General features: G+C 35.5%; 1 protein-coding gene across 1 annotated transcript in view; it reads right to left on the bottom strand.

Annotated features, from left to right (window-relative positions):
• Positions 1–573: 573 nt before the first annotated feature.
• PAPOLG (poly(A) polymerase gamma) overlaps positions 574–19,148 on the bottom strand; it is a 36,726-nt gene continuing 18,151 nt past the window's right edge. The window contains exons 12-22 of the mRNA XM_087961272.1: positions 17,368–17,452; positions 16,540–16,593; positions 12,434–12,553; positions 9,337–9,446; positions 7,101–7,222; positions 6,849–7,024; positions 4,808–4,890; positions 4,495–4,718; positions 3,448–3,501; positions 2,755–2,870; positions 574–2,061 (exon numbers count right to left, since the gene is read on the bottom strand). Of these exons, the coding sequence (XP_087817398.1) occupies positions 2,769–2,870; positions 3,448–3,501; positions 4,495–4,718; positions 4,808–4,890; positions 6,849–7,024; positions 7,101–7,222; positions 9,337–9,446; positions 12,434–12,553; positions 16,540–16,593; positions 17,368–17,452 (1,130 nt within the window). The 3' untranslated portion in view covers positions 574–2,061; positions 2,755–2,768. The remainder of the gene's footprint in view (positions 2,062–2,754; positions 2,871–3,447; positions 3,502–4,494; positions 4,719–4,807; positions 4,891–6,848; positions 7,025–7,100; positions 7,223–9,336; positions 9,447–12,433; positions 12,554–16,539; positions 16,594–17,367; positions 17,453–19,148) is intronic.

The following is a 19,148-nucleotide window of genomic DNA, read 5'->3' as shown; positions in this document are numbered from 1 at the left end:
GCTTGTTTGCAATGGTCATTTAGGAGAATTAATGTTGAATTTGGTCCAAAACAAGTTGCAATCTACAAGTTTAAAATCCTTCTAAAATTCCATTTGCATCTCCTCAGGGAAGTCTACCACACAGTCCTTTCAGCAGTTCCAAGAAGCTCCACACCCATTTGTACTATTCAGGTAACTCTGAGGAAAGAAATAAACCTCCAAGTGGCCTCAACAACTTTCTAAAAGAATGCAAATAACCAGCTGTCTGCAAGGAATATAAATCCTTCCATTCCCCACCATCCAGTCAGAGCTGAAGAAGCTTCTTGGATGAAAAACTGGAAAGTCAAGTTGCCTCATGAAAGAAAAAAGAAAAACTGGAAAGTCAAGTTGCCTCATGAAAAAAAGCACCTTTGGGACGATCGTGACCTGGATGACTGCGAATCTCCATAGACATCTCCTCAGGAAATAACCAATGCACATTTTATCAGAATAAAATGTTATCTCTATTATTTCTATTAAATATTATCTCTATTATTTTGTAACTAGAAGCAAAGAGTTTCCTAAGTATTCTATAAATGAAGCAGATGAGACTAGGATTTACATTTCTTTGAAAAAAATTTTTTTTTACAGTACATACAAAAATACTCTGCATACACATTTTTGTTTCGATTACAATTTTTTACAAAAGCAGATATTACAAAATTTAAGATTTGAAAACAGTATTTACTCCTGGCATATCAGGCCATGGGCTCTGAAGAAAACATGGGTCTGGAAGAGTCAAGTGATCTTCTAGTGGGAGACACCGATTCTAGTGAAGTTGTTCAGAAAACTAAAGAAGTCAAACTTGAGTAAAACTCATGATTCTTCTCCAGCATTCCCAAATCCCAATTCACAGAAGATTAAAGAGTGCTCATTCACAAGGCAGCCAAAATAGGGAAAATAATTTTCAGAACTTTCAACATGTAAGAAAAAAAAAGGATTGATTGCAAATTATGGTTTTACACGGCCCTCTAACAATTCTGAAATTCAAATAATATACTAACCACTTTGCTTGCATTCCAGTATTGTTGAAGAGATTAGTCTGTTTACATTTTTATTTATAGATTAACATGCAATCCAGCTAAACACTGAAGACTATTTCATTCCCATTGGTTTAAAATTGGAGTGCTGGATGTGTAGAGAGAAGCATCGAAGTTAAATTTATATCTGACTATTATAGGGCTTTAATGCATCTGAACAATGACTGAAAATGTGCTCTCCTTTTCCTTTTGTGAGTCTCCAGGGGAAGCAGCTTTTTTGGGGACATCTACATATATCCCTAATGGTTTGTTTTTTAAAGGAGAAGTACCTCCAACACATACACATATACTCCTGTGCATTATTCCACTTTACAAGAACCCCTATGGGGACCTGCTACGCAGATCACTAGCCAGCGTTACATACCACCGAGACTAGATGTGGATTTTTGGGTTAAAACAACAGTGTTAAGAATATATTTAAGAGAGAGCTTCAGACTACCTTGCACCCCTGTACTGAAATGACACTGATAACAATAGGAATACATCAGGGCAAAGTACTCTGCATGCCAACGCCTTTAGGAAAAAATAAAGGCAAGAAAAAATATTTTTTTTGGTTTTTCATAATAAAGACATTTCTGCTGAAAGAACAATACAAGACAAAATAAAGCTATGCATTTGCACAATGAAAATAAAGGTCCAAGGGAATAAACTTTACACTATAGGAATACCCACATACCACACATTTTGGAGGAATAGTACTTTGAAATTTTTACAACAATTATGACAGTGTAACACCTGCAGAGAGAAATCTATAGAAGAATAAGCCATTTTAAACAAGGATAGATGATATGTATAATGCCAATATTGGTCCACTTAGCACTGCCTTGATGCCAGCTTGGAGTAGTTATTCAGGAAGTTCCCAGCTCTGTAATGAGAGATCCAAAGCGGAGCTGACATGGATCGATACGTAAATCATAGGTTGTACCCTTTAGATGCAGTCTGTCTTCATTTGTTGAGAGTTGCTTTCTATTACAGTAGTATGGATACAGTAACTTTAGGATGCCTTTAAATGGAAGAATATCATATGGTGCTGTTGATGAATATTTTTTTTTCTTTTGAGTCAATATTTCAAAATTATGCATTTTAAACTGAAACATATTTATATTGTTTTCTTTTAAATTATAAGGTTTGCATATTTTTAAATTTATGCATAAAAAGGACCAGTATACATTTGTTGATTGTTGCTATAATCTCATTGCATAATCTAGTGTCTTCCAGATACAGGGACACTGGTTAAAAATTTTGGGACTTACTGTCTCTACACATTTGATGAATATTAAGTGAGAAATTATGTCCCATACTTCAATATGGTATCTATAAAAATTTCAACCTGGTGAATGGTATCTATACACATTTCAATTAAATATAATCAGGATTCCACTCTGTACAGCACAATGTAGCTGGAATTTTGCATACACAATGGAAGTCTTCATTCTCACTCATCCCCCTCAATCTTTGTAGACGAGTTGGAAAAATCAAATGAGCCCTACAAAAGAAAAAGGGGAACTAATTCTAGTTCTAGATAATTCTGACAGAAAACTGGAGTGGATCAGGGCACCTTTTCTGTGAGTTTAAAAACAAGTTTATAAGTGGTTGCAGGCATGTCAAAGTTCAAAAGTGAAGCATGAACATAAGAGCAACAATTGAAATAAAGAAGTAAGCAATAGTCATTAAAATGCAATGTCTTTACTATTACCTGGTAAAGCACTGCTATCGATTAAGAGTCAGTCTGATGGAGTTTTTGACAACACGAACCATACCACTTGCTGGAATTGGAGAAGATGAATCTGGCAATTCTTTACTAGAAAGCCGCTGCAAATGAAAACTAAAATCAGATGAAGGAAGCAAGATTCCAGAGATATGAGTACAAGCCTAGATCAAAGCAACATCTGGCATCAATCGTACTGCTAAGAGATGTGTCATTTCCAGCTGCTCAGCTTTTTTTACTGCTACTGAAAGGAGATGGTTGAGTTAAAGCTTTTACCATATAAGCCAATCTGGGAGTCTTTGCAGATGGGTGGCAACCCCTAAAAATTAGTGTACAAATTATATATTAAGTGTAGGGAATACTACAGATTTGATAAAAGAGATACTTCAGATAGTACAAGAACTGTGAGCTTCCTGCTGCAGCCTCATAATCCTGAGATCAGGATTATGTTTCAGTAACTCAGAGACAGGTGCTATGTACCCTGAAACATCTCTACTCACTCAAATCTAAGTTACTGTACAGTTCTGTTATATTTAGTGTCATTTCAGGGAGAGCAAATTACAAAGCGTGAAAGCATATTACAGAACACAAAAATAAAACGAAAGCCTCATAAATATTAAAAATCTGCAGACATCAGTTATTATCTCCATTTTGTTTCAAATACAAATGTTCACTTAATACCTGTGATCTCTGTGTATCAAAGGTTGGAAGAGCCAGGGTGTCTTTAAGGCTTTGCTAAAAAAAAGAAAAAACATAAGTTGCGTGTCAAAATGCAAGTACCACTGGGCCACAGGCAGCAAATACAAGCTATACTGACATCACAACATCATGTCTGCACAAATGATGTAATGAACTGCAGTGTTCAATTTATCTCACCACTTACTCTGACATATGAAACTTGTACAAAGTAATGTAGTGTTTCCCTTCCTTCCCATCTCTGAGTCTTGACAATAACATCTAGTTTGATATTATAACAGAGCTGAATTTGGATAAAATACACCAAATTATTGAAAGCTATGTAAAGCCAGGTTTAGCCCTTCATTTCACACTTTGAAGACTCATCAAATTACGAACAATCATTTTATCATGCAACACATCATTCTGGCTTTTCATTCATTCCAGTGGTGGGATTCAAATTTTTTTACTACCGGTTCGGTAGACGTGGCTTGGTGGGCGTGGCAGGGGAAGGAAACTGTAAAATCTCCAGTCAGAGGTGGTATTTGCTGATTTTCCGAACTACTCAAAATTTCTGCTACCGGTTCTCCAGAACTGGTCAGAATCTACTGAATACCACCTCTGATTCATTCCCTACTTCACTTCATTCCCCAATATCTAAACTAAAATAATAATTCAAAAGGCAGGAATGTCTCCTGAATGTATTGCCAGGAAAAAAAAACTCAATTTGTTTGATATAAATTATACCGTTAAATTAGCTGTAAACCCCATAGAAGGTGAATGGGGGGGAAAGGGAAGGAACATTACTTATGCCCATTACAGAGTTATTACTACTAAGATCTTCACCCTTATTCAAGTCTAAGTCAATCTGGGTGTTTTTCTCCAAGAGATCACAATCTCTATTTATAGTTATTCCAAAAGTAACTTTCACTTAGTTTGAAGCTGTAGTGCTCAGCAGAGTTTTGTTATCAGTCATGCAACTGTGTCCTCTTTGACAATTAATTTAAACACTCATACTGCATGATTATGGCACTTGTGCAGAGAGACACTTACCTTGTCTACATGTTTCAGCCGCTTAAAACAATCTTCGGAGACTGGTGAGTGAACTCTCTTATGTGCAGAGTTATTTTTAATAGAACTTATGCCATCTAGGTGTCCCTGGGAATGAGTAGAAGCAAGGATGATAGTTGGAGGAATTTTATTTTGCTCTATGGCCATGGAGACACTACTGGAACTTAAAGGCAGAGTTGCATCTGCTGAAGTTGTAAGATTCAAGCCTGCAAATTGGAGTAACGTTAAGTTTTATTTAATGGCCCTAAAAAGAATACTAATTAATTTTGAAGTTAGTATATTCAAGAGCTAGTACCTGGTACAGACATTGCTGACTGAGTGATGGCCCATGGCTTCTCTTGCCTTTCAGATATTGTAGGTTTTTGAAGGACATCAGACCTGTGAAAAGCAGCACTGGTTAAGAAACATTTCATGGAGATGAGGAGACATTATGATAAAAGCCTTCCATAATAACATGGGAAAATGGATCGAATGACTTAATGAATAGATGAGAATTGAGGAGAATGACAATTGTATTTATTTATTTGCTTGTTTGTTTATTTATTAGATTTGTATTGCTGCCTATTTGCCATGGCAATTCATTTAGAAAAAGTCTATTTGCGATACATGGTTTAAGAACAAGTCTATTCATAAGCATACATAGAAGAAGAGTGAATGAGGAAACCTGATTATTTATGATGAAAAACTGAGGGAATTAATTAGGGAAATTATGTATGATTTAAAAAAAGAAAATTTGGAAACAGCTTGGAAAAGAGAAAAGTATTATGTTACACATGTGATCAAAATCCATCTAGGACAATCACCGGGAACCTGACAGAATGTATTTTATGGAACAAAATGAGGGAATATTGTTAGAAGCATCTCAGAGATCTTTATGAGAAATTGTACTCTCTTCAAAAGTAAAAGTAGCAAAAGCAAACATAAGAACTACCTGGGATAATTTTTTATAAATGGATTGCCCAAATGTCTGACAGACTTAAAATTTGACTTAAAAGATGCAAGACGTAATCATAAGAAAAAGTTTGGGAAATGTGGTGCGGCTTTATTGAAGACAATGGACGAGGGGACCAGGTTTTACTCTTTAGCAAGCCTCTGGGAAGCCTGTTATCTTTTGCTACCAATACAACAGAAGCTGGCTCAGTAATGGACAATCACACTTTGTAGGACCATTATTTTACAGAGCAGCTTTCCTGCCTACCCTATTTTTGCAAAATTACAGGTGCTTTAAATCTCTATGAGTGCAGCCCTTTTGCCTCTTAAGTCCTACTAAACCCCTCAAAGCACAGGCTGAATGTTGTTTTCTCCTACTTTGGTGGTGGTGGTGGTGTGTGTGTGTGTGTGTATATATATATATATATGTATGTATATATATATATATATATATATATATGTATGTATATATGTATGTATGTATGTATGTATGTATGTATATGTATATGTATATGTATATGTATATGTATATGTATGTATGTATGTATGTATGTATGGTATTCAGCTTTGTTTGGGTATTTTCCCACGTCATTCTAGTTGTGCTTTTAAAGTTGTAGCAACGTTTTGGCAGAATCTCATCTGCCATCATCAGGCTTCTGTATAGTGTATATATTTATATATATAAATATAAATAAAATCCCTCCCTCCCTCCCTGTCTCTCTCTTTCTCTCTCACACACACATCATTCTGGCCTTCCGAGGCCTAAAAAAATCATACTGTTGTGGCCTGTCAGCCGCTGGCCCCTCCAACAGCCAAATCAGAGCAGGAACCGGCTGCGTGGGAGTCAGGGTCAGCATCAGGGCAACCTGGGAGCTCCAAGGGGGAAGAGGGAATGGAGCTGGCAGAGAGAGACGGATAGAGGCAGACTCTGGGTCATCCATCAGCCCTCAGATGGAGAGTCAATAACCCTCAGATCTGGAGGTGGTTGATGAAGAAGAGGAGGAACAGCTGGGTCCAGTGCCTGACACACAGCTGCGAAGAAGGCAGAGAAGAGGAGAGCAGTGGAAAACTGTGGGCCGATCCTGGGGAAGGAAGAGCCACCACTGCTAGCGAGGCTCCATCCTAGCTCTGGGAGATAAAAGGTGGAGATGAATGGGTGTGGCAGACAACTATTCATCTTCTGGCCGGATGGACTTGTTAGCCTGCAAGAGAAACTTTTCACCGGGGCTGCCAGCATTCCTAAAAAAGGAATCTCTTGAGTTCACGTCAGAGGGTTTGTTGTGTTTGGGGATATGGGTCAGAACACATACAAATACCCATACAAATTATTTATTGGTCACATCCTAGAAGTAATATTGATGCTATACCCATATGATAGACACTTGACACAGCCACACAACACCTACCTTTCTAACCCTTTTGAAAAAGATTTACTGCAATATTCCACCACGTTGTTGAATGAGGGAACAGTATTGCACTGTGTAGTAACTTCTGCACTGCTGTAAGTGTCCAAACCACTATCATTTTCCATTGTCTTTTTCAACATGACCCCACAAGCATGTCCACCAAGATCAGGCACGCTCTGTTGAGATAATTTCAGTTTAAATACCCAGATCTGTAAATGAAGTATTGTCAGAAAAAACAAAATTTGGACCAACCTTTTTCCTCTTCTGCAAAAAGTCTGCTGGCAAATAAAAATGGAGTTGTTTCTTCCTCACATGAGTAGCTTCAATCTTCATGCCTTCTTTCAACATGTTGATATTGTTTGCCTGTCTGTAAACTAAGATCAAAGATGACAAAGTCAAGAAGTTATCCAACAACTCAAGCAACTTTGATCAGCCTTTAACTTGCTGTCCTGCTGCTGCTGGAACAAGCTTCCCAATCCATAACGCATATATCAGATTGGGTATTACGATATTATCATTCTACCTTTAGGTAATGAAATAAAGCCATAGAGTTCTTCCATATGATCAGTGAACAAAAATAAAGAAAATTATCTAATCCAGTTTATTTTTGCAGTACATATGCATTATGAGTCCTGATACTTCAGATCCAGATTCTTAGGTTGTCTAATAGTCTTACCAGTAGATTTAATTTTACAAGCAGAGTAAAATAAGGGGAACCTAGGGATACAAGCACAGAATCTATTTTTCTTCTGGAATCTGATTCTTAATCAGCACTATCCCTTCTGAAGAAAAAGCCCAGATAAGTTTTTCCCCCAAGAGAATTAAGCATCAGTCTTCTTTAGTTTATTAGTTTGATCATGCAACGAAATACTGAGGCATACTGGACATGTTAACTTGGTCTATATAAGTATCATTATATGGGAGCTAGTGTATTAGAAACTAGATTTTATAACACAACAATGGCCAGCTGGTTTATTGTCTCCATTAATGTACAATTATTACATATTTTCTAACAAAGGACTTACATAACTTAAAACCAGATTATCCAAGAAAAAAAAATTGATAAAAGGGGGAGGGCTTGATCTCTCTCCCTACAGAAATCTAGTTTATACAGTTAGAATAGTATATACGTGTATAACTTTCTACCCAATATATTTTATCACCTAGTTTACAAGATACATTTCTACTTTAGCAGATACGTGCCAATACATCTAGTAAATCTTGAAGATAGTCCTTGGCTTACGACTTGTTGCTTAACAACCATTCAAAGTTACAATGGATTCGAAAAATTATTTACAACTCATCCTCAAAGTTGTGATCATTATGCAACTCCTGCAGTCACAGAATTGCTTTTTGGGCGCTTGGCAACCCACTTGCATTTATAACCAATTGCAGCATCCCATGGTCACATGTCATGCTTTGTAATGGTTTTTTGTTATTTTCGGGTAAAAAATGGCAAAAAAAGCATCCATTAGATAAGCTAGATTTGGACTTACAACCATGTGACTGACTCAATGACCATCATTAAAACAACTGTAAAATCTAGTCTGGTCATGTAGTGATTCAATTTATGACTGCAATGACTTATGATCAAAATTCCAGGCTCAATTGTGAAGATAAGTCAAGGACTATATTTTTATATCCAGAAATAAATTTCCTGTGTAGAGTCAGAGGCAGTGGAATGCTGATAGGTGTTTAATAACTGACTCTGATGACTCCATAGCTACTACCACATTGCTAGTCACTGAACAGTTGATCAGTGTGTCAGGTTGGAGACTCATCTTTGCTCTCAAGTAGCTCACAAAATTCCAGAAAATGTAATGATCAGCATTTGGAAAACTGCTATGAGAAAACTCCAACACATTACTGGGCAGAGGGCTCCACTCTGGAAAACATATAATACAATCATGAGTTTTGGCTTCTTCTTTCTTTCCAATAAATACAAACCAAAGTTGCTTACAGCAATGTTCAGCTTTCAAAAATAGCTTTTGCAGCACTTTCTAGGCTGACTGATTACATTTCACAAGACACTTTTCATCTCTAAATAAAAACTTCATACATTTTGAGAAGTGAGCCTATTTTTCTTCCTCTGGAGAAGGACAGGTCCTAATTGGACTTGTATTCTTTTGCAATTAGGAAATCAGGATTGTGCCAGTCCAATAGACTTTAAAGGTATTTAAAAAATAGCAAATCTTTGGGGGTGGGGAAATTATTTAAAGAAGAAATTTCCTTCAGCACAAATTCATTTTCAAATCTTCTGCATGGCCATATTGGTGTATTGTTGTAAGCTGCCCATAGGTGTGATTGGCGGTATAGAAATTTAATATGTAAATATTCCTTTTCTCATTTTTATAAACCACTTCATTATAGATGATATTTCACTTGGTTGCCAAGATGTCAGAGGCACTAATTTATACTAAAGTGAGGTATCCATCTAAAGTAATATTGGTCTACTTAGAACAGGACTTTTAAGGGGAGAAAGGTTTACCTGTATCTGTGAATGACTGGATATCATAGGTTAAGTCAACGCTTACACTCTCTGCATTCTCCAGTTTCTTAAAAATTATTCCCAGAAACCACATTGATACATAATCACTTCTAGAGGGAGAGACGAAAAACAACATATTACCAAATGCTCCAATGCCAGAAGTGTTGTGGGTAAGAGTAAAATGTAAATTACCTCTGCATTAGGCTGATTTCCTTGCAGAGATTCAGATGCCAACATAATAGAGAACAACTTTATTTATTTATTTATTTATTTATGTCAATTGCTTATAAGATAATAGGTATAAGTAAAAACATAGTTACAAATACATGGATACATATAAGAAAAATAAAAAAATAAAAGAAGCAATAGGACAGGGACGGTAGGCACGTTGGTACGCTTATGCACGCCCCATATCTATCTATCTATCTATCTATCTATCTATCTATCTATCTATCTATCTATCTATCTATCATCTATCTATCTATCTATCTATCATCTATGTACGTGTGTGTGTGTGTGTGTGTGTGTGTGATTCTTACGTTGTGGTACTTACATGTATGGTATTCAGCTTTGTTGGGTATTTTCCCACGTCATTATAGTTGTGCTTTTAAAGTTGTAGCAATGTTTCGGCAGAATCTCATCTGCAATCATCAGGCTTCTGTATTGTGTTCGTCTGTGAGTCAGACTTTCACAGCCGTGATGAGATTCTGCCAAAACATTACTACAACTTTAAAAGCACAACTATAATGACGTGGGAAAATACCCGAACAAAGCTGAATACCATACATGTAAGTACTTGCGAAAACTTAAGAAAACAAATATATATATATATATAAAGCCTGCCATCATCAGGCTTCTGTATTGTGTTCGTCTGTATACAGAAGCCTGATGATGGCAGATGAGATTCTGCCGAAACGTTGCTACAACTTTAAAAGCACAACTATAATGACGTGGGAAAATACCCGAACAAAGCTGAATACCATACATGTAAGTACGCGAAAACTTAAGAAAACAAATATATATATATATATATATATATATATATATATATATATATATATATATATATATATATATATATATATATATATATATATATATATATATATATATATATTTTCTGAGGTTCTCGTGGGTATTTAGAGAAGCACAGAGCGGAAGACACAAGCCTGAAGATGATGAATGAGACTTCATCGAAACGTTGCCTCAGATACTTCCAATCTTACGCGGGAGAAAACCCGAAACCAAAGATCCAAAGAAATTACAGACTTTGAAATGGAGAACTGTTATTATTCTAATGAAGAAGAAACAATGTTTGGGACCTATGGACTTTATAGAGTGTTGCACACATTCATATAAATTCACACATAACTGGACAAAAGAGAGAGAGAGAAAACGTAGACATAAAATCTCTCACTCTCAACCATAGTATGCTCCCTGGAAAAAAGAACATGAATATTCCCCATCTCACTTTTAATTTAACAAGGTCAATGGAGATAAAAGGTTTTACCAAAACAGCTGCCATTTTACACTTGTTCTTTTCTTTACTTGTTTCTTTGCTTCCTTGCTATTAATTTTCTGGAAGGCCCTGCTTCTGTAAGACACAAATAACTACAGAGCTCATACCCTTCACAAACTCTCCAAGAAGCTCTGGTGCCTGCACAGGGAAGTTCCTTGACTTAGAGTTAGCAGGAACAGGGCTTCCAGAAAACTTGCATAGCAGCTGCACCACAGAGAAGTTTGGAGAAGACATGTAACATCACACTATGGTAAATGCCCACAAAGGTTGAATGCAGCTTAGATGTGGTTGAATGTTGTAGGTTCCCTACCCCTTTGGCACTTATGGGTACCAGGAATATAATCAGCCAGGAAGAAACTGAACTATTTCCTTATCAGCTGATTTTACTGCAAAACAGTCTGTCTGCCCCTATCCTTACCTGGCTAGGTAGGTAGAAAAAGAGGGAAATGTGCAAAGGCAAGTTCAAAGTAAGCAACTTTATTCACATCAGTTAGTCATTCCTTGCAAATGCTCTCTACCACGCTTTTATTCCTTTAGGCCATATGCATTTATAAACCCAATGCTTATTTACATTCTAATCCTATTAAATAGACAAAAACCAGCTATATTAGACATTAAAAAAAAAATCCAAACTCCCTTTCAGTCATACTTTATTAGGCAATTCAAGATTACAATATATGTACATTTTCCAGTCACTAGGAATTATGGTTTAAAAGAAAATAGAGAGAAATAGTATGTGTCACTGATATTAAAGCTAACTCCGTGTTAATTAATAAAAGTAGGCATGGTTCCTTTTCAGAGGGTGCCTTGGCTGCTTGAGATCTGTAGAGTCTCTACCCTAGTAGTCCTTCTGGAGGGCTATGAAAACCTCACATTGGGCAAAGATCAAAGGGAGTCCAAGCAAATGTAAATGTAAAGTAAAGTAGGAGGTTCTGGTTTAGCTATATGGTGTTGCTTTGGGGTTCAGTTGATTTTATTTTTATTGTTAATGAATATCATTGTAAGCTGCCTAGGATTTTCTGATATAAGATAGGCAGCCATATAAGTTTTACAAACAAACAAATAAATGAAAGTGTGCTTGGGTGAATCTAGAATCTCTTAAAGTTTGCTGAGAAGAATAATTAAAACTATATTACCCAAAAGTGCTTTTCAAAAGGCAACTGAACTTTCTTCAGAACTGAAGAAGCTTCTTGGATGAGAAGCTAAGTGTCTTCAAGGGACACCCCCCCCCTCCCCCAAAAAAAGTCCAGTTACCTTTGGGACAACCATGAATTGGATGACTGAGAATCTCCATAGGCATAAAACTATTTGACAAAATATAAAATCCAATGGTGTACCTTGAAGGCTTCAAATCAATTGTGACACAAATCATCTTTGTGCTACAGCACACTAAAGTTGCCTATAGATTAAGCATCATTATCATATGCCTCCCATATTTTCCCAGTGCCTGCTTTGTCTCGTTATCCAAGGAAACAACTAAGGATGGAAAGACAGACAAGCTATACAAGGCTTACTAATTAGAAGCATTAGCCTCTCTGCAAAAGCAGACAACAATGCAACATGTTGACATTAACTTACTCTTTGTACTGATCCCTGTTCCCACTGAAGGACTGTGGATTTACATGGGCAAGATTAATAAATTCATTTCTCTCCAAGTGTCCAACAAGAACACGGATTTTAGACTCCACCAAGCCAACCCTACAGAGAGAAAATCAGCCTCAGTTAGCAGCGTGTCAAAGTGGCAAAAACTATCAACTACCTTTGGAAATATGTCACCATGCAATTTGAGGGCGCAATGCACGGAACACAAAAGAGAGAGACAGAGAGATTTAATACTAGAAAATAGTTTTTTTCAGCATTTATAATTCCTTACATCCACAGGACGAATTTCAGAAATAAAAATATCCATCACAAGTTTGAAACACACAAGAATAAAAAACAGTAAATTAAAAAGCAGCAGATAATTAGCACAACAAAGTGTTATATAGAAATGATATTTTAAAAATACCACCAGATGAAGTTTTGATTAAAAAAATAATGGACTGTGCTGAACTAAATAAATTCACTATGGAACTGAAAGGCAAAGAGGATCAAGAATACTTTGCGACATGGGAGAGGTGGTACGAATGGGTGAAGGATAAGGATAAAAATAATGTATAGTCACAAAATAAGAAACATGTATATACAATGACACAATAACTGTTAATGGAAATGAGATTTTTGTATTTTTGTTTTTAAAGAATAAAAATTTAAAAAAAAAGAAATTATATTTAAATTAGACTTGGGGGAAAAGGCTGATGCTGATTTAGGAGCTAACATCAACTCCTTTTTTAAAGGATGAAGTTTATATATTGTCCATCAGAGTCAAAGGAGTCTTTGAATCCACATTGTCTTTCTTCAGGTTGAGATCATAATACGTAATCAACGAGAGCTGATAATCCTTTTGGGCTACAAAATGTATGATTTCTGAAAGGGTCTAAATGTTTACAAGTACTGCAAATCAGTTGGACTATAAAGAGCAGAAAAATTATCTACTTTTCCAAGTAGTTTTTGTATTTTTCACTTTTTAATATCCATAAACAATAAATGATATATGCATTATATAAAATACTTTTCTATGGTTTGCAAATAATTTTATTATAATGCATATAATAAAATTATTTGCAAACTGTAGAAAAGTCTTTTATTGATAATTGCTCTGGGGTCATTTGACCTTAATATGCATGTGCTACTTCCCGCTTCCAGAGTGGAGTGAGTGGAACATAAAAGCTGTTTTTCATTTTTAAAGGGTATCAAGAATCAGGTTACACCATAGTACTTGCAAAATGACCTCCCTCAAGAATCAAACTGAGTATGTTAAGCTCTTCTTCAAATGATCCATTGAGGATCATGATCTCAGTGAGCCTTGGTGTCTCTTTGTTTTTTTCAGTATTTTCAGTTTAAATTTCCCACATGCGCTAAGCTTGTTTAAAATCTATGTTGTACATTTTCTTTTGTTAACATATTTTATTTTATGCTTTGTTTTACTATTTACTTACTTACTTACTAAATTGTCCATGTCAGACAAATGATTCTGGGCAGTAAACAATCATAAAACAATTAAAAGCAATTACAATATAGTAAAATGTGTGGCAGCTGAATAAAATTGTTATCATAAATGTCAATATAATCAGGAAATTTGGGGCTCTTAAGTCCTTAAAGCCCCAAATCATGACACAAAGCCAGGTCTTCCAAGGCCTATCAAAAGACAGCAGGTTGGGGGTCATCCTCAACTTGAAGGGAGAAAGTTCAAAGAACAGGAAAAATTTTATGTTGCTTTTATGCTTTCTCAATGAGAACAAGAAAATATAAATGGGCAACTCTGTATTATTAACTACAGCAAGACCTTTGACTAAAAGTTCATGCCAGAATGTGGAACTCGTGGTGTGTCAGAACAGCTGATTATTCTTCTGACGAACACTTACAATTAACAAGAAGCTACTATGAGTAGTAATTTTAGAAACATAGTGTCTCAGTATATGTAAGTAAAACAAGGATGAATATTGTCTGTCTCAATAAATATAATAATGACAAGATTCTAAAGATGACAACTGGAAGTTGAAACTCTTGGCAATCTGAGATACATAGATAAAACAGGTTTGTTAGCTGAATGTAAATAGCTTGTTATGAAACAAAAAATGAAAAATGTGGATTTGTGCTAATTATTAAGATAACAGCATCAATTAGCCTTAGTGAATTTACAATTGAAAATGAAGACGTGATTGTGGTACATTGTTTTATTTTCTTTGACTTAAAAATGAAGATGGATAGTTAATAGAAAAATAAAGAAGATATCAATTGTAGGATGCATGGTGTTAAATAAGATCAGGAAGGACTCTAACATTCTTAAAATGAAGATCAGAATATTTAAAACAAGGTTCTCAGTGGTGATGCATATTTCTGAAAGCTGAACATTGAAAAAAAGTTCACACCTTAGAATCATAGATCTGGAGACGTTGACTAAGAATGTTGGTATCTGGACCCTTTAAAGCAACAATAAATTCCAGGGACGTACAAATTTGCCGGATGTTGTTGTTGTCATAATTTTTCTAATAAGATTCAGGGTGAATGAATTGAATGAATCAACAAATAAAGCCAAAGAGCACTTAACACCTTGAAAAGTTCAAAGAATCCATTAAGTTGAACTATAACAATCTGCCACAGGAACAAAGACAGGCAGAGGTACACGAGTTTACTGTAAAAGTCCACTGTTTGATCACTAGAGAATTCCAGGAGCCAATCCGAAAGAGTCCAAATGCAGAGCAAGGATGACAGGAATGCAGGTCAAGTTTTTCCAGTAGGTGACTTTTTTCCAATGGAGTGCTAATGTGGCTGGATTAGCAATGTTATCACCCTCTCCCCTCAAGGAGGCATGCTATAATGTTTCCCTTTGCTCAGTCCTTTGTGGCTACCACTTATTCTTGAGAGAGGCCTCCTACCAGAAACTGGCCCCTAGGTCTCCCTAGTTAAGGCTCATTGTCTCCCAAAACTGCTGTAGGTGCTAATTACTTTTTGATTCCTCAAGATGCTGGTCTGTCTCTTTAGTTTCTGACTCAAGGTTTCAGACAAGACCATAATAACCTCAGCGGCAAGAGGAATCAATTAATCCATCCTGGACTAATTAACCATTATTTACTTCCTTGAGATTATGTATAAACAGAAAGTCATATTTGAGACATGTGATGTGAACATATCAACTATTCTGATTGACGAGAAGAAGAGGAGAATGAATAGAGGATGATCAGGATCAGAGACATCATTGGAATGTCTTTGGAAGAGTTATGGGTTCTCACTGGAGACAATCAAAATGGAGACATTTGTGCTAGTCACCAGGATCTTCAGCAGCAAAACCAAAACCAAAACCAACTATCTCTATTCAAACTTGTTCTCTAATTGTTTGTATTTATTTATTGGAAACTAAATGCTATTATGGAATGACATGTAACAACTCTGATTTTCTTTTTAGTAATTGCAGACTGTGTTTATATACTAGGAAAAGTCATAGTTTGTTAAATAAATCATAACTGGCTTGGCTGTGCATAGTATGTCAATCCATGAATTATGACTTATGAACCATGATGGATAGTTTCAAACAATATGTTAAGCCAAAGCAAGCAAACCACATTATGGCTTAGTAGAGTATAATCATAAAATAGATAGTGTGGTTAGAAATTAGACTGACCTGATATTAGACAAGAATTACATGATGGGTGGGCTTACAACTGGGTTCATCCTGCAACTCTCTTGATGTGGTTGTGTGCATAGAATTTAGTACTGAAAGCTTTAGTTTTTTTCAATGTTTTTATACCTTCATGCATGTAGACACACCTGAAATTATGTGGTTAAAGCTTGTCACAATATAGATGTCAGAGCAAGTAAGTTGAAATCTTAAAATAACCTGAGTAACTTGCAAAACAATTTATACAAAATAGATGAGACTGTTGATTTTTCTGCTCATGCACTGAAAATAATATCACCATATTATTAATTTGGATACTTGAATGTAATGTGTTCAGTTGATTTGGGAAATACATCTTATTGTTCCTAATGAAGACAATGAGGGAAAGACATCCCCACCATTCCTTTCTGAAATGCATTTGATTTTAAAATTAGGATTATTATCAGCATTTAAAAAATAGGCTTACCATTCCAAATGATGTTCTTCAGTGGAAGAAACAGCAGTCAATACAATATAGTGCCTGGAAAAATAGAGAACTACAATTGGATATATTTAATAGTTTTAATATTAAAACTAAACTATTAAAACTACTGTTAAACTATTTAAAACTGTGCTACTCAATCTTCCAACTGCCAACCTAGCAGCTTGAAAGCATGTAAAAAGGCAAGTAGAAACAGCGTTTTGTGCACCTTCGGTGGTTAGTCATGACGGCCACATGACCACGGAGACGTCTTCGGACAGTGCTGGCTCTTCGGCTTTGTAAGCACTGCCCCCTCCCGAGAGCCAGAAACGGCTAGCACGTATGTGCAAGGGAAACTTTTAGCTTTGCCTACTCAATCTTCAATTCTTATTAACTTTATTTATAACATTGTCTCTTCTAAAATCATCCCTAACCTTGAAGTGTATTGATGTGCTTCTCCCACATTAATTCTCCCTCATGTGTAAGGCTAAGGAGGCTTTGGCATCATTCAAGAGTGGTAGAAGAGCTTGTTTTAAGCAAGACAGTTTATCAAAAATGGAAACTGGAACAAAACATACTTGATTGACATAGAGATTAATGGCTAATACAAATTCATGATTCCTACTACAGGAAATACAGTATACGGAGCAATTAACCAATTCTTGTTTCAGCCAATATAATTATAATTATATAATATTAGTATGCCATATTTCCATTGTTGTTATTTTAGCATATGCTTTTACCCATAAGATGCTTAGGATGCATTGCTAGCTAAAATACAGAATATTTAGTTGCTGAAATGTGATTTCTGAAACCCTTGGTGATCTTACATACTTATACTTTTGAAAAAAGTTGGGTGGCTCAAGCAGCTTTGGCCAATCCGACTTTCCTTGAAAAATTTCATCTGTAACCATGAGACCTGTTTAAATATAACACACCTGTAGTAAGTACTTTACAATAAACAGTTATAAATTCAGAAGTGTCGGTTCCACAAAGGTCATTGAGACTAAGAATAATAGGAGTTCTAAGTCATAACAAATCTCATCAAGAACTTTCCTTAACCTCAAGTATCCCATTGTTTTTTTCTGGTTGTGCCCATTCTAATATTCTTCCTGTTGGGGTCAATTATAAATAGTGCCACATTTCCATCTCAATCTCTATTTTTAGGGCTGGCATCCTATCCCTAAGCTACAGTACATGGGAACACTTTGTATCTCACCTTGGATAGTCACTAGTGATAAATGGATGTTATCAGAAATAAGAGATGAATATATAAAGAGAGAAGGGGGAATAATAGTTAATTCTTCCCAATGCCCATCCACACATCAAAATCAAGACTCCCAGTGCCAATGGTATACTTAACAGTTAAGTAATAATGAAGAAGGGAGGGAAACATTTCAACTGTTCTCAAAGATTGATAAATATTGAAAAGAAACGTGAAAGATTTACAAGGTTCATACCAGTACTAGAATGAATTTGAATAACTATTTTGTTTACTAATGTGTGTGTGTGTGTGTGTGTGTGTGTGTATACACACACACATTGTTTTTGCTATGTTTTTAGAATTTTTCTTTTTACATTTTCAAGGGGAAGTACCAAGCAGAGTCTGAATGATGAGATTTACATGATATAAAATAGATATTAGAAATTTGAATGTTATAATTTTAGAATGCACAAATTTAATGTTTAATGAGATTTCATATGATAATAACAATAAGACTTAAAGGTGTTGCACTCCGATTGGCAATCATAGAGGGAATTTTGCTTTTTAAGTATGTTCGAAGAGAACATAATGAAATTGTAAACAAGACAGACAAAAGTATAAGTATAATGAATAAAAAGATATCAAAATTTAGGTAAAAGAAATACAATTAAATAAGAAGAAAATGGATAATCATAAAAGAAAATTAAGAGAAGTAAAGGGAGAAATAGTGAGAAGTTGGAAAAAGAGTAATAAGATATGAAGTTGAATATATAAGATGAATATGCATATGAAATTGTGTCTGTATGGAAATGTGATAACCCAGAACCATGCTATACTCAAATAAGATGTTTTATTTGTTTTGTTAAAACTCAATAAAACTTTATTTAAAAAAGAAAAGACTCCCAGTGCCACATTTCTACAATCCTTGAAACAAGAGATGTCTAAAAGAGAGACTTCTCTATGAATATTTTTCACCCCATTCTCTCCTGTCCCATGATAAATTGTTCTGTTACTTTTAAGAAGGCTATTGTTTTCCCTTAAAACAATAGAATAAAACGATGTAGAATAAGGACAGGAATAGGACCAAGCAAAATCAGCAACAATGACATGAATGTTGTTTACTTGCATCAGTAAAGGTACACCTGGGGGGAAAGGGAGAATAAAGTCAATCTTCCTATCGCCACTAATCAATCCCTCCAACCCTGAAACATTGAAGGAGAAATTGCTCCTCTGTCCCAAAGAATGCCCTTTTTCCCTAAATTTTGCTGAGGTGAAACAGGGCAAAGAATGTTTGGACAAAGTCTCCCTTATCCTTTTAAGAAATTTCTGCAACAACCAGATACTAATACAGCAATAGCTTCATTCATAAGATAGTTATATCTATTTTTCTATGGCTATTTATCATTGGTTG

Source organism: Notechis scutatus, chromosome 1, assembly GCF_049901735.1.
Source record: "Notechis scutatus isolate UNSWTSFEM ecotype Mainland chromosome 1, rNotScu1.2, whole genome shotgun sequence".
Lineage (NCBI taxonomy): Eukaryota > Metazoa > Chordata > Lepidosauria > Squamata > Elapidae > Notechis > Notechis scutatus.
This window is presented reverse-complemented; position numbering and strand designations above follow the sequence as displayed.